This window comes from Salvia splendens, chromosome 12 (assembly GCF_004379255.2).
Source record: "Salvia splendens isolate huo1 chromosome 12, SspV2, whole genome shotgun sequence".
In the NCBI taxonomy this organism is placed as follows: Eukaryota; Viridiplantae; Streptophyta; class Magnoliopsida; order Lamiales; family Lamiaceae; genus Salvia; species Salvia splendens.
This window is the reverse complement of record NC_056043.1, coordinates 23,553,851-23,576,297: the sequence shown is the minus strand read 5'-3', so window position 1 is coordinate 23,576,297 and position 22,447 is coordinate 23,553,851. Positions and strand designations below refer to the sequence as shown.

Sequence of the window (22,447 nt, the reverse complement as noted above, 5' to 3'; positions counted from 1 at the left end):
ACAAATAATTAACAATCACACAAAATACGGAATTAAATTTACGACACAGATACGGGAAAATTCAATAATAATATTAAAAATTTAAAAAGTACATTAATTAAAAAAACACACTTCATTAAAATTAAAATTACATTACTACATCATCATTAATGAGTTTGTCCCACATCGAAAGTGGAATATAAAACATTCAAGGATGTCTCTATAAAAGAGAAACAACCAAGAATGAGTTTGTCCCACATCGAAAGTAGAACATAAAACATTCAAGGATGTCTCTATAAAAGAGAAACAACCAAGAATGAGTTTGTCACACATTGAAAGTGGAACATAAAACATTCAAGGATGTCTCTATAAAAGAGAAACAACCAAGAATGAGTTTGTCCCACATCGAAAGTGGAACATAAAACATTCAAGGATGCCTCTATAAAAGAGAAACAACCAAGAATAAGTTTGTCCCACATCGAAAGTGGAACATAAAACATTCAAGGATGCCTCTATAAAAGAGAAACAACCAAGAATAAGTTTGTCCCACATCGAAAGTAGAACATAAAACATTCAAGGATGACTCTATAAAAGGAAACAACCAAGAATGAGTTTGTCCCACATCGAAAGTGGAACATAAAACATTCAAGGATGTCTCTATAAAAGAGAAACAACCAAGAATGAGTTTCATAAAAAAAAATTAAATAAAAAAAATTAAAAAATCCGCTGGGCGATGCGCTCGGCGATTCGGAGCCTGCAATGGCGCCGAGCGGATCGTCCAGCGCCCACACATCGCCTAGCGCTAGGCGATTTTTTTTCCGAAAACCGGCTCGGCAGTTACAATGGTTCGCCTAGCGGACCGCCTAGCACTGGGGCTCGACTAGGCGGTGCGCTAGGCGCTATTGTGGATGCTCTAAAACAAATAATTGATAATCACACAAAATACAGAATTAAATTTACGACACAGATACGAGAAAATCCAATTATTTTATTTAAATTTTTAAAAAAGTACATTTAAAAAAATTACATAATTAAAAAAACTAACGCCGTGCAATCCTCCGCGCCCACAACTCTTGAAATAAATCCTTTTGGAGTCGAATATGAGCATCCGTTTGGCGCATGTAGGCATGTGCTTGGAGGAGGCCGGCTTCATCGTGCAGGACCCCATTTCGTACGTTGGGGGCGGCTATGCCGTGGCTTGGACCGGTTTCATTATCGTCGTTGGCCCAACTAGTCAGTCGTACACCTTCATCTTCGACAATCATGTTGTGCATGATAATACATGCGTACATTATATCAGCAATGCAGTCGATATGCCATAAACGCGTTGGACCCCTAATTGCCACCCATCGAGACTGGAGCACACCAAATGCGCGCTCCACGTCCTTGCGCGCCGACTTCTGGCGTTCCGCAAAGTAGGCCTTCCTCTCATCCGATGCACATCTGATCGTCTTCACAAAGACGGGTCACCTAGGGTATATCCCATCCGCCAAGTAGTAGCCCATATCATGCTGGGTCCCGTTGGCGACGAGTTGAGGACGTTGAGGTTGTTGTTCGACCTCGCTATCCCAAAATAGCATGCCAAATCCATAGCCGGTAGTCAGCAACGACCTCCAGGATCATCGTGGGATTCTTTCCCTTGTAGCCGGTCGTGTAGAACCCCTTCCAGGCAGCGGGACAATTCTTCCACTCCCAATGCATACAATCTATGCTGCCTAACATACCCGTGAACCCATGCTTCTCCCCGTGTATCTACATCAGATACTGGCAGTCTTCGCAAGTAGGGCTTCGAAGGTACTGATCACGGAAAATTTCAATCACGCCCTGACAGAAATACTTCATACATTCAAGGGCAGTCGACTCACCGATGTGGAGGTACTCGTCCCACATGTCTCCCGCGCCTCCGTTGGCCAACTGCCTGATTGCCACAGTGCACTTTTGAATAGGTGTGTGGCCGGGTATGCCAGCCGCATCGTGCCTGAAGCGGAAATACAGATATCGCTGCTCCAAGGCGTTAACAACAGGGCTCTGCTCTTCCTAAAACGGCGCCTGAAATGGTTGTCGTTGAACCGCGGCTCATGTGCGAAGTAGTCTGCGTATAGGCGCTGATGTCACTACTAGAAAATTGGCTTGTAATGACACTTAAAATTGTCACTAGAAAATTATTGTGCTGACACTTCATCTATAATGGCACTTGATGAAGTGCAGCACCGGGTACCTGTAGTAAGAGGTAGTGTGTAGATAGTACATCTATGATGGCACTTTTTATGTTGAAGTGCAGTAACAATATATTATAAAGTGCAGTGAAAAGCTAGTGTGTAGATAGTACATCTATGCTGGCACTTTTTATAAAGTGTGATAAAAAAAGTGTAGTGAGAAGCAATTTTTCTAGTAGTGTGTGCAGCTACGTGATCACGTTCAATCACTGTTCGGCGGTGGACAACTGGTCGTGGTCGAGGTCGAGGTACCGCCGGCTGCAAGGCCCTCTACAGCAGCCGATCAATCTCACGGTTCGTATAGGCCTCTAACGCTTCGTTCATTCGACGATCGTACTCCTCATCATCCCCTCCAATACCACCACTACTACCACCAACGTTGTTCATTTCCCGTTGTTGATCTTGTACAGAAATTAAGATAGAGAGAGTACTCGTTAAAACAAGTGGTGCGAATGAAAATGACATGCAAATCGCGTATATATATTGTTTCGAAAACTTAAAAAAAAAATTAAAAATAAATTCGCTCGCCGGTCCTGAGCCTGCAAGGCGGCGAGCGGACCGGCAAGCGCATCGGCGAGCACTCGCGAATCGGCCAGCGCTAGCTGATTTTTTCACCGAAATGGCGCTCGCTGGTTCCAATGGTTCGGCGAGCGCCGGAAATCAGCTAGCCGGCCCGCTCGCTGCCATTGGAGATGCTCTAATGAAGCCCACGGTTAAAAAATCAGTGGTTTCAATTCCCAAAATAATGGAACCAATTTCAATTTCCAAAATAATCAAATAATAGAATTCATATTAATCTACAATACCAATTGTATTAATCTATCATTTTACAAATCATATTATTTTATTTATTCTTATCCGTTAATAATATATTTAACCAATAATTTTTATTTATTGAATAAACTATAAACTATATGTGTAACGATCCAAAATTCCGTAAATTTGAAAATTAATTAAAATGCAAATTAATTAGAAGTCTCAGTGAGCAAAGTTTTGTGTGCCGGATTAATAGGAAAATAAATAGATTAGAAATGTGCTTATATTAATATTAGAATACAAAATCTAAGCTGTGGGGGTTTAAATTTTAGAAATAAATGTGATTTGGAAAAAGATATAAGAAAATGAAAAAAAGAGAGAAAGAAATTAGAAATCGAAAAAGGGATGAAATATCTCTACGGGAATTATCATTCTACACTTTGAATTTACACATATATACACAGGAGAAATTTCGGAATATAGGTTTAAATTCGCTGACCTTTCGAGATAAGGGATTCAATTCACTTACCTTTCGAAATATGGGTCCGAGACATGCGAATTTTTCGGAATAAGGATTTTACACCTTTTTATATTTATTCTCTTCATTTTTCTTATTATTTCCTTTCTCATAATTATAGATTTACTAAACTATCCTTTAACCCATCTCTCAAAAATTTCATTTTACCTCTCTACAAACGATTTGCGCTCCAATCACGCACACAGCGACGCTGTCGCATACTTCCGGCGACCGACGCAGCACACTCATCTTCGTCCCTCCCTCCGTGTCTCAGCCTCTCTTTTGCTGCTCAAACATACACACACTCCGGTTTCCTCCCTTCTCAGGGTCGCTGCTGCCCGCCAGATTCCGGTGTGTCATCGCCGTTTTTCTCACACCTCTAGGCTAGACTTATCTCTCCTTTACGTAAGCAACCTCTTACTTGTATATCTTCTTCTTCAATTTAAAGCTAGGGTTCATAATTAAGTTTTTCCCCAATTTTAATTTTGACTAAAACTCTAAGCTTTTTATAGCTAATTTCTGCTTTGAAATAGTTAGAGAGATAAAAATGAATGTTTTATCTTGATGTGTGAAATTTGTTATGCTACTTGGTTAGAATTTAGAATTTATCTTATAAGTATGATTTACACCTTAATGAAGGTTAATGGACGATTGAATTAGTTGTCTATTGAGTAAGTTGTGTGAAATCATGCACAGTGTAGATAAGATATGGTTAATACTTAATAAGAGCATCCACAACCGTGCTCTTGCCAGCGGCACGGTTGTGGGCCCGGGCGGTACTATTCATGCCTGCTCTCTGGCAAGAGCACAACACCCACAACTGTGCTCTTCCGCAAGGACGAGCACAATTAATTTAATATTCAATTAAACATAAACATTTCCATAATACTAAAATTCATTAAAAAATCACAATAAATATTACAAAATACAAATAAAATAAAAAAAGACATAATTAAAATCCTAAAAATTAAAAATTACATAATTAAAATACTAAAAATTAAAAATTACATAATTATTGGCTAATATTACCCGAGGAAGACTACTCATCCGGCGGCAACAACCCCAATTGTTTTTGGAGACCCACTATCATGCCCTCGCGCGTTTGAAGTTGCGGGGGGGTCATAGTTGACCTATCGGCCATATTGAGTTGGGCCAAAAGGGCCCACAACGAGTTGTTCGGGGTGGAGGTGGAACATAGGGTGCGGGTTCGGGGGCGGGGGCCGATGGAGTCGCGGAGCGCCGGCGCTCGGCCGCCGCCTTCTTCCTTCCTTGCGGTCGGCGTTGGGAACCGCTTGGTCCGGCGTCGGGGCTACCCAAGTTAGCTCCGGCGAGTTGGCTAGCCACTTCTTCGGAGCCGGAGTCGGATAGGGATACCGACCTTGACCGTTTGGAGGAGCCGCTAGAGGAGGATGTTACGCCTCCCAGATACCTCGGGTGGAACCGCGTTTCCTGCCAAACGTTGAGGTACTTGAACGACTTACCGTTCATGGATTGGTATGTGCTCAGCGCTGCAGTGATGATGTCGACCTCGCTCCGGCCGCTCCCGGCATTCCGCAACTCCTGGAGGAAATAGCCATTGAACTTGCCAATTTCGTCGTTGGCTCGGCCGATGCAGTTGCGCACCGTACTCTAAGAAATACAGATGGATGGCCTAAGATACCTACGCAAAATTACAAGAACCATCTAAATCCCATTTCGCCTTCAATTGCATCCCAAAATCAAACATCAATGTACGCAAAAGCCCTAATTTCTCTTCGTTATCTTTGGTTTCGCAGAAATCAAAGCTCAGAAACAACTTGACAGTTACGGCGGCGACGAAGAAGGAGAATAAACCCAAGAAAAAGAGAAAAGATGACAGCCATAGCTTCGCCTCCAAGCCCGATGAAGCCACTGGCCCTTATCCCGAAGTCGTGCTTCTCAAACAGGTGCGCGTGTTTTGATTTTTCTTTTCCGAATTTTGTAATTTATCGATTTATGTGGTATGAATGTGGATAGTTTTGCTAAGAAAATCGATGGAAATGGATAATATTCATGTTCTTTTTACGCCGAAGAATGTAGAATCAATGAGATTCGTATTTGATGTTGTGTTTGAATGTTTGGGCAGAGGAGTGTTGAAGAAGATGGTAGGCTTATGCCGGAGTTTGCCGATGTCGAAGAGCGTGAGTTCATTGGGCTATTTCTTAGTTTTTACACTATAATTTTTGGGATTCATGGTTTTTTTAACCTAATTTTCTGATTCATACTAGTTGATTTTGAACTAATGTGATTTCTCTGAATTTTGATTTGCAGGTGAACTCTTTGAGGCTTTAAATCTGCTGCTAGAGAGTGATACAAATGTAGATCAAAGTAAGAATGCCCTTTGCGATTTCTTGGTGTTTTGATGTTTGATTTGATTAGTATTTTATGCCATATCTACTATTATGATGTTTTAGTTCTTCCTCGTTTTCTTGATACTTTGGTTTCCATATTGTGATAGATGAACTGTCAATGATCATCTGATGTTTAGGTTAGGGAAAGGTTTATCGTTTGCGGAGACCATGAAAGTAGTTTGGTCCCTTTGTTTGTATGTTATAAATCTTTTGATTTTGTGTTTTATCTCATATCGACATATCATATTGTATTATCAATATAAATGTGAAGAGCTCTTGTAAATTGAACATGATAGGAATAGTGAAGACCGTAAATATTTGCGTCCTGTTTTCTTGATATTTTTGCTTTGTATTTGTGATGTTTGAGTTTGTAAAAGTTATAAGGTGACCGTAAATGTAGTTCATTTCCTCTGATCCTACGTCATTCTACTCATATATCGTAATGCATTTTCAATATGAATTTCAAGTGCACTTGCAAAATCGAAACATGATGGAATTGGAGAGGAATGTTCAACATCATCATATTAGAATGCTCCTTTAAGTGATTAATGTGCCTTGGTTTCTTGAACAGTGCGACATTATGAAGTCGTATATCTTATCCATGAGGATTACAAAGACGAGGTTGAGAATGTGAACACCAAAGTTCGAGGTATTTTTGCTATGCATTTGTGGCTTATGCTATCCTAATCTCGTGATAATAGTTGTTTGTGATGAAAGTTGGAAGCTCTTCTTCCTCGTTTACTCGCCCTTCCCTCCGGTTCTCATCTTGGTTGATCATGCTTTTGTGTTTAGTGGTATCTCAAATGTTGTTTCTCGTTTACACAATTTGTTTGATAGATTTCTTGGAGGAAAAGAAGGGCAAGGTTTGGAGATTCAGCGACTGGGGCATGCGTAGGCTGGCATACAAGATAAAGAAAGCGAAGAACGCCCATTACATTCTCATGAACTTCGAGGTGGAAGTGCAATGGATAAATGAATTCAAGAGCATGCTAGATAGAGACGAGAGGGTCATCCGACACCTTGTGATGAAACGAGACGAGGCCGAGACGGAAGACTGCCCTCCACCTCCTGAGTTCAGTACACTGCGCGCTGACATGGTTGATGATGATACAGACGAGGAAGAAGAGGAGGATGAGGAGTATGATGATGAAGAGGATGACCAAGGTATTATATATGTGAATGATGTAGAAGAAGAGAGTAGTAGCTCTGTTAGAAATACGGCGAAGCCTCACTAAGTGGGCAGATAGATGATGGTCTTACTGTAACCTTCATCCTGTTATTTTTGGGCTTGTAAAAGTTAGTTATAAACAGTTTCTTTGTCTAATTTCAAGTGCAGTAATTGACATGATTGAGAGATGAAAATTCTACTTTGTATATTACTGGTCGATGCTGCATTCATAGGCTGATTTGCAGTAAGTGTAGTAGGAAATGTTGTATATAATTTTAAGCTTTTATTTCATTAATTAAAAGAGTGTACATATGGCATTATTGCATTGGTGTAGTAGAAAATGATGTAGGAGATGGTTGAGTTGATCCGTTCCTGGATAATGGTACTTAATCTATATTTCACTCACTTCGTGACTAATGTTAAATTATTTATATTTATATTTGGTGGGTTGTGATCAATTGCTAATTAATTAGTAATCTCAAATTAAGATCAAATCTTAACAATTAGATTATGAGATCTAGTGGTTGAAATAATGACACCTGGATTATATTTAAAATTAAAAAAATTATTAAATAAACTTAAAGTGTATATGGGTCAATTCTTATATATGGTAGTTAAAACTAACCACTTCTTCTCTCATCAAAATCATCGCAAAATTTAGAATTTACGTAACTCTTTCGATTTAAATTAAAGGTAATTTCATAAGGATTCTAACGAGATCTCAATTGCATATGTTCCGGCAATGATTGGATGATGAAATTTATAATTTTTATTTCAATTTTCGTATATGTAGACAAGCAGATTTTATATTAATAAATGCATCAAAAAATCTCAATATAATGCATTTACAATATCAATAAAACTATGTTGATATTTCCAGATACATGTGTTGAAATTCTCATATCATTGTGTTGATATTTGTATTACACTATGTTGATATAAAAAACCGTGAAAATTATATGTTATAACAGATTGACTATTTTACCATTTTGTTGATATTTTATCTACTATTTATTGAAACCCGTGAGCTTTAATCTCATCAACTCATTTTAAGATCTAATAGTGTAGGATTAGTCTTAATTGTAGATTAGATATTATATGGAGCACATTTTAACATGACCCTTTATAAGTATTTTTAATTGAGACATTGTTCTTTAATTTCACAGTACACAACTTATCACAAACGTACACAAACTTAAATATTAGCACTAAATTTATGAAAAAGAAATAAAATTTTTAAAAAATAAAATGAATATAAAATAAGCCTGAACGCTTAAAGAAAGATGAAAATTTTGGCTCTACAAATTCAATCGATATACAATAAGACCAGAAACCAATAAATTAAGTAGAATTCAATCCAATTACCAGCTACAATATATAATCAGAGTTTCAATATATAAGGAAACCAATTTATACTCAAATACTATAGTTTATATGTAGCAATACCTATACAAATTCATTAATAAGACCAAAAAATAAATTCTCTATAAATATATCTACCTGCTCAAAACATCTTAAATTTTACAACAATCAATCATTCGATAATTGAGAACTAACGAATGAATCACACTAAATTAACAAAGACAATCCCAATAATTATATATACATAACATCTACAACTTTAAGATTCTAAATAACCAATGCTTATAAAAAAACAAAAGGATCAATATCTAGAGTTTAAAAGTTAATATTGACTCCACTAATAAATTCCCTTGGTTTAAACGGATAACAATTTCAAAGTTTCGTGATTGAATTCTTCGGGCCTCACGGGCATGGGTTGGGCCTGCATAGCCCATTTGGCCAATTTAGCTTCACTATCAAATCATCCATTTTATTAAATATTATCTTTGTCTACAAAATATAGTCTCACATCTCAATTTCCGACCATCCATAAAAAATAATTTTATATTTAAAATGAAAATGACTTCTAATTTATTACTCACTTTTTACCTTGTTCTCTTTTACTTTATTCACATTTGATCTTGGTCTTTCATATTTTGCTCACTTTATTTCTTTATGTCATATTTTATGAATTTTGCATTGGATGCAACTTGCACAAATAACTTTTCCATAGTTAGCGCGAAGTTAGGTTAATAAAAAGCAACACAAATTGAACTTATATCTAATGGACTCGTATTGAATTCGATGTTCCACCTATTGCCCATTTTTGGAGTATATGTATTGGGGAGCAATAAATATTATGTGAAAATATAAAAATAAAGGCTTATTAAGCACTACTATAATTTAATTTAATTAAGACAATTCTTATATGTCTACATAAAAAACAAATTATGATATACTGTATTTTATATATTACTCCGAAACACATTAATTATAAGGGCCTCGTTGAGAGTAAGACAATTTAATGGTCTCTTTCACCAAGAGATTGCGTCTAATGTATTCAATTTATATCAAAAGAATTTAAATTACGATACACAACTTTATGCTTAAATCACCTATCTTTTAGTTTAAGATGCATCCAAACATCGTTTTACACCAATTTATAAACCTAGAGAAGCCTCAAATTTTATAGAGTTAAATATCTGAAAACAGATTTACAACTATTAATGATTATCAGACAACTAGTATCGCAACAAATACATATTAAGACTAGCCCATTGTAAAAGACTGAGCATATACACCAAAATGTATATGGTAAAAGTGGCGCCGTTGAGCAAGCAGTTGTCGCTTCCACCTTACACAGCACAGGCTTCGCCTCCTTCGGTTGACCCCATTATTTGTCTCTGTCTCACGCTCGATCTCGCTACTATATACTTCTCCGGCTGCCGTCTCTAGCTCCACCTCGCCCTCGATTGTTGCATGGCCTTGCTAACTGATGTGTATTTTTCAAGCTTTTATATTAAAGAATTAATAACACACAACTATATCAAAAAGCTCTAAAATTACAACCTTTCTGCAAGAGTACATATGAAGTTGTAGTAAAAGAGTGTCGAACTACAGGGAGACGTATGATTATTTAACAAGGTTTGACAAGATTAATAAACTAAATTTAAAAACTAAAGTATGAAAATAGAGAAACTCAAGAGATAAAGAACATTGCTCCTAACAACATTGGGATGAATCACTATTGTACTGATTCTATATTCAAGCTCATAAGCTATTGAGAATGATGTATCAATTCTGCACTCTAAAAGTACTGAACATACTTAAAGAATTATAGTACTAGTGCTAGTTGAACACAACCAAAAGTACCTACTCATTAGACTATTATTCCCGCGGAAGCGCAGTAAATACTAATCTAACTTTGAAGACTTTTTTACATCAATATTCACTTATGCATTTATCTCTGAACAAGGTAAAATTAATAAGTTTATCATCTATGTTATCATCCAATTTCCAAGTTAAAGAGACATTAGAAAAAGACAAATAAAATAGTACATTAGATGCATCAAAACATAGCATAAATAAAATACAAACCACATATGAAAACCAAAACAAATGATTAAATATAGAATCTCTACCATCAATTCATCCCAGTAGTAGTGTTAGGAGCAATGGGAAAAACTAGCCACACATGCTAAAGAAGAAAAACCGCTAGAATTAACGGCATTCTCCGATGGCCGGCGGTAGTCCTCTTCTGCCTCTGTTTTCTTCTTTCCTCAAGCTTCTCGCTGATTCTCCCTCTTCCCAAAGAATCTGCCCAAGTCTCATTTTTATATCACCCCCACGTTCACTTTTATCTCTTTTTTCACATAAAGAAACCTAACTCCAAAACTGCTCCAATCACTTGTTTAGAAACTGCCCAGATTCACTGCAAAGTTAACCTGGCCGGCGAGGCGACAGCTCGTGAGTACAGCTGGGCGTTGGCCTTGCTTCTCTCCTCCAATCAATGTTGTTCATCTCCTACATTGGACAAATATTTGAATGGAGAAGTTGATCATGCATTCACGTAATGATTAGCATGTTGACTTGCCAGCTCATTCAAAGTTAATGACACATTCTTCACACTAATTGGACACAAATAACTTAACAATCCACTCAAAGTTAGGAGAAATGAAGTCTAATATTTGATTCGCATCACTAACACAACTCATCTTGATTCTTAAGAGCCTTTGAAATCAAATTTTTGTTCCAATTTGTTGTGTGGAAGAATGCTGATACGGATAGGAGGATGGGAAATAGGGAAGTGGTTTGGCCAAGAATGGGCCAGCAAATTAGTTCCTCAAAAGATGGCAGATCGATGGCTGACTTGGTCAGCTATGCAAGCCAACCGATGGAGAAAAAGGGGGAAGCAGGCGAATTCAAAAGGAAGAAGCGGCAGTTCCTATTTTAATTCCTACTCTCTTGTAATTCAAATATTCTGCAGCCTATAAATATAAGAACGCTAGGGAGAATAGATCATCTTTGGATAGATCAGTTTATTGGACGAGTTATACTCGTAGGCCTCCTTCGTGAGGATTGGCCTCCTTCGGGAGGATTTCCCTTTCTTGTTTTGCTATTCAGTTTCTTTCAATAAAGCCTAGAATTTCTGATTCCAGATTCTATATTATATTCGTGTTCTTCAGCCTTTACTCCTATCAATTGGTGCGGTGAACGATGGTGAATTCCAGGACGGATACGCGATTGGACGGATTGGAGAAGGCTGTAGCAGAGACGAAGTGGCGGTCCCAAAAGCTGGCAGATCGAATCGAGGATTTGAGTACTAAGTTAGACGACTTCATACGGGAGTTTCGAGCTTCTCTTGCTGCACATCTGAGGACTTTTCCCACACCCAGCAATAATACTGCGGCTATCCTACCCACGGTAACAACCCCATTGCTGCCCTCTAGTCCACCTACACCTACACCAGCAACTCCACCCAGTCTGCCGACACCAGCAACTCCACCTACACCAGCAGCTCCACCTACACCAGCAACTCTACCATCTCATATCAGACTGCCTACACCAGCAAAGGTGACAGCACCACTGCTATCCTCCAGCCATGATATTTTGCAGTTTCAACCTTCCTTCTTGCCTCTGTCGCAACATTTTGATCCTGCTGCTGCTGCTGACCATGCCAAACTCATGGTTTCCTCTGGTCCGCCTACAACAACCATGGTTTCGGCACCACGGTTGTCCCCCAGCCCCAATATTCAGCTTCAGCCTCCTGTCCAAAAGCATGAATGGGAGCCCCCACCGAACAAAGTAACTGGTTTGAATTTTGAGCGCAACCTTGGGGGCAAGGTTGTTTTGAGGGTGAGGCAGTTGATACGGATATGAGGATGGGAAATAGGGAAGTGGTTTGGCCAAGAATGGGTCAACAAATTAGTTCCTCAAAAGATGGCAGATCGATGGCTGACTTGGTCAGCTATGCAAGCCAACCGATGGAGAAAAAGGGGGAAGCAGGCGAATTCAAAAGGAAGAAGCGGCAGTTCCTATTTTAATTCCTACTCTCTTGTAATTCAAATATTCTGCAGCCTATAAATATAAGAACGCTAGGGAGAATAGATCATCTTTGGATAGATCAGTTTATTGGACGAGTTATACTCGTAGGCCTCCTTCGTGAGGATTGGCCTCCTTCGGGAGGATTTCCCTTTCTTGTTTTGCTATTCAGTTTCTTTCAATAAAGCCTAGAATTTCTGATTCCAGATTCTATATTATATTCGTGTTCTTCAGCCTTTACTCCTATCAAATGCTTAAAGATTTTGGCTCTATTTATAAAGGCTGGACTGGAGCTTGGAGGGTATTTTTGTCCACAGCACAGTAGAAACAACTGTCTCATTTCACCCCACTAAGAAAATTGTGGCTTTATGGATGAGATGCACACTCTATCTCTGATTTTCTTTTCAGAGCACATGGCTCAAGAATGAGATGATATTAAATCTAATTGCCTAATTCAGATTTCACAATTGGCTATGTATATTGGATGCCTAATCTATCTCTAAATTCTTTTCTTTTTTTATTTTCTGAATTTGATCATACTTTGCATCTGTAACACACTATGCAATCATTTTCTATAAATTGATTTGCAGCTTTATGTACTCCATTTGTTGACATCTATTTATCATCGTCATTCACATTTTTTTATGAGTTATATCTACCTTTTCTTGCTATTAATTGCTGGTTGTGAAGATGTAAAGATAGTTTCTTTAAAATAATTCTATTAACTAATGGTTTAAGAAATATAAATGCAATTTTAAAAATACAATTAAAAAAATCATATGAATTTCTTGCAAATCTATAATCTATAATTTATATAAATCTATCTATCTCTAATCTATAATCTATAAATATATAAAGCAACAGTTTTTTTGGGGAAAATTTTGGGAGGAAATCAAATAGAGTTTCTGCCAATTTGCAAAAAATTTGTATTATTATTTTTTAGTTGTATTTTCAAAACTGCATTTATATTTCTTAAAACCATTAATATGAAGTATGTAGAATTGACAAATTCTGCAAAAATGTATTGAAATATGTCTTTTAATCCTTTTTATGTCATTAACCATTGGTTTATTTCTATCTCACATGTTAAAAAATCTACAGAGATTGGCTCAATGTATACATTTGCCTTTTATTAGGTTTTGTGCAAAGCTTCTTAAACGTATTCAGAGCATCCCCATCCGTGCTCTTGCCAACGAGCACGGATGTGGGCCCGGACCCACTTTTACTCCATGCTCTTAGGCAAGAGCACAACACCCACATTCGTACTCTTCCGCAAGGACAAGCTCAAGGGTCCCACCATTCTATTATTCAATTTAAATAAAAACATTTCCACAAAATTAAAATGCATTAAAAATATCCGAAATACTATTACAAATACAAAAAAACTAAAAATTACATAATTAAAATCCTAAAAATTAAAAAGTACCTAATTAAAATCCTAAAAATTAAAAATTACATAATTAAATTCATAAAATTAAAAAAAACACTACTCGTGGCCAAATTTCGCCCAAATGTGTTTGATTAGGTCTTCTTATAGCTCAATGTGGGCTCGGATATCGCGCATTGTGTTCCTTGTTTCGATCCTCTCGCCCACCGTCGTATGCACACCTCGACGAGGGGGAGACCTCGCGGTTGAGCTTCCGGTTTGATCCTCGTCTTAAAAGCTACCCGTCATCGGTCCTTTATCAGCTATAATCATGTTGTGCAAGATAATACACGTGTACATGATGTCGGCGATATTTTTCACGTACCACAGCCGAAACGAGGCCTTCACAATGTTGTATCGGGCTTGAAGGACCCCAAAAGCTCTTTCGACGTCTTTCCGAGCGGACTCTTGACGCTGCGCAAAAAGAACCCGTCTCGGGTCTTGCGGGTTGCTGAGCTTCTTCACGAAAGTCGACCACCCTGGTTAGTAACCCATGTGGTATGCATTTCCGTTGACGGTGAAGTCGATCGCTGGTGCTACACCATTCAAAACATCATTGAAGAGTGGTGAAGAATATAGTACGTTTAAGTCGTTGTTGGATCCGACAATACCAAAATATGCATGCCAAATCCATAGGCGGTAGTCGGCGACCGCTTCAAGGATAAGTGTTGGGCCGCCGCCTTTGTGGCCGCTTAAGTGTTGCTCCCTCCAAGCAGTCGGGCAATTCTTCCACCTCCAATGCATGCAGTCAATGCTGCCAAGCATACCGGAAAAACCATGGACTGTTTCGTGAAGACGAAGCAACCGTTGGCAATCATCGGTGGTGGGTGCCCGAAGGAATTCCTCACCAAGAGCTGAACGAACGCCGTTGCAAAAAATTTTAAGGCAAAGGATTCCAGTTGACTCATCGACATGCAAATACTCGTCGAAGAGGTCAGCCGTTTGCCCAGTAGCAAGTTGTCGGATGACACACGTACACTTCTGCAACGCCGAGAGACTTTGCCGACCGGTTGCGTCTGTACTTGTTTGAAAGTATTCAACACAGGCGGATAATGTGTTGACAATACGCATAAACAAGCGTTTTGACATGCGAAAACGGCGCCAAAAGTAATCTTCCGGAAACCGCGGCTGGTCGGAAAAATAGTCGGCAACGAGCCTTTCGTTGGCTTTCTCCCGGTCACGATGGAAGTAGCGGTGAGTTGATCTAGTTGGTCGAGGAGGAGGGGCGAGGGTATTCACGGTGACATAGGTGGCACGATATTGTTCATAGTATTCTTGTTCTTCGCGCTCCGCTTCCCCAATGAGATTGATGAAATCCATTTTAGAGGGTTTGAGTGAGAGAGGAAGATGTAGATAAGTTGTATGAAAAAATATGAATGAAAGATGAATGAGAGATGATTTGATATGAAAAATGGATGATAAATGTGTGTATTTATAGATGATTGTAATAATGGAGTGCTCATTTCAGTTGGAAGAAGAAGGCAGAAGAAGGAAGCTCGGCTTTGAGCTGGAACTAGCCGAGAAGGAAGCTCGGCTTTGAGCTGGAACTAGCCGAGAAGGGAGTTCGGTTCTTGAGCCGAGAAGTGAGTTCGGTCTTGAGCCGAGAAGGGAGTTCGGTCTTGAGCCGAGAAGGAAGAAGCAACCAGTTCGGTCTTGAGCCGAGAAGGAAGAAGCAGTTAGTTAGCCGAGGTGTAGCGGTTATTCTTCTTGTTTTCTTGATTCTTGTTGTAGTTAGTTAGTAGCAGTTGCTACTTGTTTGTAGAGCTTTAAATAGCTCATAAACCGTGTATGTAGTTTAGTAAGTAGGAGTTTAATCAATAAAGAGTTTTCCAGTTTCTCTCCAAGATTATCATCTTCAATACTCAAAGTGTGAGTGTGTGTGTTTCTGCATTGTGTGATCTCATACAACAGTGAGTGTGTGTGTGATCTTCTTGAGTGTGTGAAAGCCTTGTGTGTGCGAATCCTAACAAGTGGCGCCGTCTGCGGGAAGGGATATTGAAGCTGATTTGCAGAGGATCAAACGGTTTCAGAGATGGCAGCAAGGCTTGATGCAGAAAAGTTCACAGGCAAGAATGATTATAGCCTGTGGAAGATGAAGATGAAGGCGGTTTTGATTCAACAAGGCTTGGCCGCAGTTCTTGCAAAACCAGAGGAGAAAGGAAAGGCTCCAGTGCTTGATGATAAAGCTCAGGCAAAGATGGAGGAGATGCAGCTCAAGGCACATTCTGCAGTGATTCTGTGCCTTGGAGATAAGGTCTTGAGGGATGTTCAAGAAGCCAAGACTGCGGTGGAGATCTTGGACAAGTTGGATGAAGTTTACTTGGCCAAATCCTTGGCTAACCGGCTGTATCTCAAGAAGAGGCTGTATGCCTATAGTTTTTCTGGAGATAGGTCCATCATTGAGCAGCTAGAGGAGTTCAACAAGATCATTGATGACCTGGGATCTGTTGATGTCAAGATTTCAGATGAGGATAAGGCCATTCTCACATTGAATGCCTTGCCTAGCTCGTATGACCAGTTAAGTGATGCAATTATCTATGGAAGAGATAAACCTATCACCTATGCAGAAGTCTATTCAGCCTTGATGGCCAAAGAACTCCAGAAGACAGCCAACAGAGGCTCTGCAAGCTCCAATGTTCAAGCTGCAGAGGCCTTGAATGTGAAGAAGTTCAAGAAGCAGAACTTCAAGAAGAAGTTTGAGGGCCCTAAACCCTCAAGTTCTGATGCTCAGAAGGAAACCAGAGCTTGCTATTGGTGCAAGAAACCTGGACATTTGAAGAAAGATTGTCATGCATGGAAGAGAAAGATGGCCTCTGAGGGACACAACCAATCTGATTGTGTGGAGAGTGCTGATCCCCCGGCTCAACTTATGAATATTAGTGACAGTGGGGTCAGTCACAGGTGGATAATGGACTCGGGGTGCAGCTTCCATATGTGCCCCAATAGAAGCTGGTTTCATGATCTTCAAGAAGCATCGGGTACGGTTGTTCTTGGAAATAATCACATTTGTCAGATCAGAGGAATAGGGAAGGTAAAGCTAAGCCTATAAGATGGCTCTATAAAGATCCTAACTGTGGTGAGGTATATTCCAGAAGTGAAGAGGAATCTCATCTCATTGGGAATGCTGGAGCAGAGAGGGTTCACCATATTGATGAGTCAAGGAAAATTGTTTGTTAAATCTGGAGATGCAGTGATGATGGAGGCTGACAGAGAGCATATTCTCTATTATCTGAAGGCTAAGGCTGTTGATGGAGAAAGCAATGCTGTGTCAGATGATTCCCTAATGCTATGGCACAAGAGGCTGGGCCATCCAGCAGAAGGAAGTTTGAAAGAACTCATCAAGAAGGGCCTGATCTCTGGAGATTTCAACAAGATGGACCCCTGTGAGCAGTGTATACTTGGAAAAGCAAAGAAGGCACCCTATCCTACAGGTATTCACTCTTCTACAGCCCCTTTAGACTACATACATAGTGATCTTTGGGGGCCTTCACCGGTGTGTTCAATTGGTGGATGAAAGTATTATCTAGCTATCATTGATGACTATACAAGGAAGTTGTGGGTATATATTCTTAAAGAAAAATCTGAAACACTCACAAAGTTCAAGATATGGTGTAAGGAGGTTGAGCTAGAGAAGGGTAGAAGTGTTAAATGCTTAAGAACAGACAATGGCCTAGAGTTCTTGTCTGCTGAGTTTGATCTGTTTTGTAAAGAGAAGGGTATGAAGAGGCACCGTACTGTTCCTGGTAATCCCCAGCAAAATGGTGTTGTGGAGAGGATGAATAGGACTATCCTAGAGAGGGTGAGGTGCCTGCTTCTTGGTTCTGGTTTGAGCAGCAGGTTCTGGGGTGAGGCTGTGTATACAGCAGCCTATCTTATCAATAAATGCCCATCTACTGCCCTGAAATCTGAAACTCCTGATTACATGTGGTATGGAGCTCATAGTGACTACTCAAAGTACAAGGTGTTTGGGTGTGTGGCCTATGCTCATGCTAGGCAAAGCAAGCTTGAAGCTAGGGCTCTGAAATGTATTATGTTGGGGTATCAGAGGGGTGTTAAGGGGTATAGGCTCTGGTGTATTGAGCCCGGTAAGCAGAAGGTCTTGGTGAGTAGGGATGTGGTGTTCTTGGAGGATCAGATGACATACCTGAAAGATAAGCTGGACTCCAGTGAAGATGAGGGTGATTTCTTCAAGGTGGAGCCTGTGGGGGTTGGCCTAGGAGCAGGTGGAGTCACTGACTCAGGGAGTGAGTCTGATTCAGATAAAGAAGAGGCTCCAACTCAGGGCAACCAGGCTGGTGAGTCTATATCAGACTCTATCAGAGACTATCAGCTTGCAAGGGACAGAGTTAGAAGAGAAACAAGGCCACCAACAAAGTTCTCTGATGTTGTGTATTATGCTCTGTGTGCAGCTGAAAGTATTGATGGTGCAGATCCACTCACATATAAAGAAGCTATGCAGAGTAAAGATAGAGAAAGATGGATTGAAGCCATGAATGAGGAAATAGAGTCTTTACTCAAGAACAAAACATGGATTTTGGTGGACAAATCCAAGCTGAGTACAGATGGTAAGGAAAGGAGGCTGGTAAGCTGTAAGTGGTTGTTTAAAAGAAAGATTGAGACCACTGATAAGGATAGAGTCAGGTTCAAGGCAAGGCTGGTGGCTAGAGGCTTTACACAGCAGGAGGGAATCGATTTCAATGAAGTGTTTGCACCTGTTGTGAAGCACACTTCAATTAGGATCCTATTGGCTGTGGTGAATCAGCTTGACTGGGAGCTACAACAGCTTGATGTGAAGACAGCCTTCCTCAATGGAGATCTAGAGGAAACTATCTTCATGGAACAGCCAGAGGGCTATGTGAAGATTGGAGAAGAAGGCAAGGTGTGCCTGTTACAGAAAAGTCTTTATGGACTTAAGCAAAGTCCTAGACAGTGGAATAAGAAGTTTGATGCACAGATGAAGAAGATTGGCTTCTCCAAGTCAGAATATGATGATTGTATTTACATCAAGAAGGCAGGCAGGACTCCCATTGCCTACCTATTACTCTATGTGGATGATATGCTACTTGCAGGGCCTTCTATGACAGAAATTCAGAAAGTTAAACAAGATCTGAAGTCAAGCTTTGAAATGAAGGATCTAGGAGAATCAAGGAAGATCCTAGGCATACATATTCAGAGAGATAGAGGCTGCAAGAAGCTGTGGATGCTGCAAACTGACTATATTGAGAAAGTTTTGCAGAGATTCAAAATGGAAAATGCAAAAGCTGCATCAACTCCTATGTCCCAGAGTTTTAAGCTTTCAAAGGAGCAGGCCCCTAAATCTAAGCAAGAGGCTGAGGAGATGGAGTCTATTCCTTATGCTAGTGTGGTTGGAAGTGTTATGTATACTATGATCTGTACCAGACCAGATCTGGCACATGCTATCTCAGTGACTAGCAGATACATGGCTGACCCGGGGAAGGAGCATTGGAATGCTCTTAAGTGGATATTGAGGTACATGAAGTCAACCAGTGGCTGGGGAATTGTCTTCAATGGCTGGGAAGGTGAATCTGAGGAGGTTGTGCAAGGCTATTGTGATGCAGACTATGCTGCAAACCTGGACAACAGAAAGTCCCAAACAGGTTATCTTTTCACCATGTTTGGAACTGTAATCAGCTGGAAATCAGGTTTGCAAAGTGTTGTTGCTCTCTCAACAACAGAATCAGAGTATATAGCTCTCACTGCAGCTGTACAGGAGAGTTTTTGGATTCAGGGAGTGATTTCTGACTTTGGTTTTGACCAAAAGACAATGGTGATTCATTGTGACAGCAGCTCAGCTATGTGCTTGGCTAAACATCCGGGTTTTCATGAAAGGAGCAAGCACATAGACATAAAGTTGCATTTTATTAGAGACGAGATTGAGAAGGGGAGAGTGAAGGTGATTAAGATTAACACCTTGCACAATCCGGCTGACATGCTAACAAAGTCTCTAGGTAGAGACAAGTTTGATCATTGCAAGAAGTTGATCAATGTTTGTGCAAGAACTGAGATGAGCCCTCAGGTGGAGAATTGTAATAATGGAGTGCTCATTTCAGTTGGAAGAAGAAGGCAGAAGAAGGAAGCTCGGCTTTGAGCTGGAACTAGCCGAGAAGGAAGCTCGGCTTTGAGCTGGAACTAGCCGAGAAGGGAGTTCGGTTCTTGAGCCGAGAAGTGAGTTCGGTCTTGAGCCGAGAAGGGAGTTCGGTCTTGAGCCGAGAAGGAAGAAGCAACCAGTTCGGTCTTGAGCCGAGAAGGAAGAAGCAGTTAGTTAGCCGAGGTGTAGCGGTTATTCTTCTTGTTTTCTTGATTCTTGTTGTAGTTAGTTAGTAGCAGTTGCTACTTGTTTGTAGAGCTTTAAATAGCTCATAAACAAGTAGCAACTGCTACTAACTAACTACAACAAGAATCAAGAAAACAAGAAGAATAACCGCTACACCTCGGCTAACTAACTGCTTCTTCCTTCTCGGCTCAAGACCGAACTGGTTGCTTCTTCCTTCTCGGCTCAAGACCGAACTCCCTTCTCGGCTCAAGACCGAACTCACTTCTCGGCTCAAGAACCGAACTCCCTTCTCGGCTAGTTCCAGCTCAAAGCCGAGCTTCCTTCTCGGCTAGTTCCAGCTCAAAGCCGAGCTTCCTTCTTCTGCCTTCTTCTTCCAACTGAAATGAGCACTCCATTATTACAATTCTCCACCTGAGGGCTCATCTCAGTTCTTGCACAAACATTGATCAACTTCTTGCAATGATCAATGTTTGTGCAAGAACTGAGATGAGCCCTCAGGTGGAGAATTGTAATAATGGAGTGCTCATTTCAGTTGGAAGAAGAAGGCAGAAGAAGGAAGCTCGGCTTTGAGCTGGAACTAGCCGAGAAGGAAGCTCGGCTTTGAGCTGGAACTAGCCGAGAAGGGAGTTCGGTTCTTGAGCCGAGAAGTGAGTTCGGTCTTGAGCCGAGAAGGGAGTTCGGTCTTGAGCCGAGAAGGAAGAAGCAACCAGTTCGGTCTTGAGCCGAGAAGGAAGAAGCAGTTAGTTAGCCGAGGTGTAGCGGTTATTCTTCTTGTTTTCTTGATTCTTGTTGTAGTTAGTTAGTAGCAGTTGCTACTTGTTTGTAGAGCTTTAAATAGCTCATAAACCGTGTATGTAGTTTAGTAAGTAGGAGTTTAATCAATAAAGAGTTTTCCAGTTTCTCTCCAAGATTATCATCTTCAATACTCAAAGTGTGAGTGTGTGTGTTTCTGCATTGTGTGATCTCATACAACAGTGAGTGTGTGTGTGATCTTCTTGAGTGTGTGAAAGCCTTGTGTGTGCGAATCCCAACAATGATTTTGGGAATAAAAAAATAAAAAAAATTCCAGAAAAAACGGTAAAAAAAACGGCCATATTTTTGGAAATCTGAAAACATTTTTTTTTATTTTTTGGTATTATTTTTGATTTTTAAAAAAAAAATGAATTTCCAACGGAAATGCTAACAGGCCAATCAGAACGCGCCACGTTAGCTGCTCGCTGACATGGACATACTCGATGCATCGAGCAGCGCCGCCCCAGCGGCGAGCAGGGGGTGCCGCACCGCTGGCACGGACGGACGGGTGTCCGCTCACCGCTGCGGATGCTCTTAGGAAGCTGTATACTTGATGTAACTTTTGGACTTTTTTATTATCTTTGATTGATTGTAAATAGTTAATCAATCAAGCTTTTGCTTTGTACAATGGACAATTTAATCTTTGCATCATATAGTTACTCCAGAGAACTCAAAAGAATGAATTACTAATATTTTATGATATATCAGTGACTATCCAACTACACCTCTATATATTTATTTATAATAATATTATTACATGAAATATTTATTATTGCATAATAAAAGTTGATAAAAAAACACAATAAATGATAAACTAAAAATTATAAAATAAACAAATAAACAACATAAATTACAATAATTGAAATACGAAAATGAAATACATAATTGGTACATAAAACATAAGATGAAAATTAGTAATAGAAATTTTTAGAATCGGAGAATATATTACTCCCATCATCATTCATAGTGAACAACAAAGAAGAAGGATTATATGAGGAGAAAGATGATAATTTCTTATGTTAAAAAAATATAGCAAATGCGGTCTCTATTTATAGAGGATGAAAAATTATGAATTTTGATATAATTTTTATAATTATTTAATATAATAAATAAAAGATATATAAAATTTTAAAAATATATTTATCAACTAATGGGATTCTGCCCTATGATACATTGATTTATTTGTTGACCATTGGTTTATGGAGTAAACTTATTACTCACATCAATAACACATCGTCACGTTTTTTTAATGTGTATTATCCAATAAATAATGGTGCTTTATTCAATGACAACTATCATGTCATGCATCTTGCATTAAATTTTTATAATACAAGCTAAAAGATTTATACAATATACTTAAAAAAAAATATGAAACTGAGCGGGAAAACAATATTTCTCGCAACTTGGCTTTTATATATGTATAGATAGATTGCCAGAATAGAATGTATCAATGTTATGTACTATTATCTAGATTAAGGAAATAAGTTGCATCTTCTGCATTGTAGACCGGTTGTGGAACATGTCATCATGGTAGGCGACTCGGTCAG

The 22,447-nt window shown here is 39.5% G+C and overlaps 1 protein-coding gene across 1 annotated transcript; it reads left to right on the top strand.

The window, feature by feature from the left end:
• The first annotated feature begins 2,166 nt into the window (after positions 1–2,166).
• On the top strand, positions 2,167–7,211 carry LOC121757740. The gene is made up of 7 exons (XM_042153239.1): positions 2,167–2,216; positions 3,513–3,819; positions 5,244–5,393; positions 5,573–5,627; positions 5,758–5,814; positions 6,409–6,486; positions 6,675–7,211. Exons 1-7 carry the CDS (start codon positions 2,167–2,169, stop codon positions 7,070–7,072), a joined length of 1,095 nt encoding a protein of 364 aa, XP_042009173.1. The 3' UTR covers positions 7,073–7,211.
• Positions 7,212–22,447: the final 15,236 nt, after the last annotated feature.

Excerpts from the sequence above, each read along its gene's own strand:
- LOC121757740 (XM_042153239.1), top strand. The coding sequence starts at position 2,167 with ATGGCACTTGATGAAGTGCAGCACCGGGTACCTGTAGTAAGAGGTAGT. Across the intron at positions 2,217-3,512 it reads CCTGTAGTAAGAGGTAGTGT|TTTCGGAATAAGGATTTTAC; the intron begins GTAGATAGTACA and ends GACATGCGAATT. Across the intron at positions 6,487-6,674 it reads TGTGAACACCAAAGTTCGAG|ATTTCTTGGAGGAAAAGAAG; the intron begins GTATTTTTGCTA and ends TTTGTTTGATAG.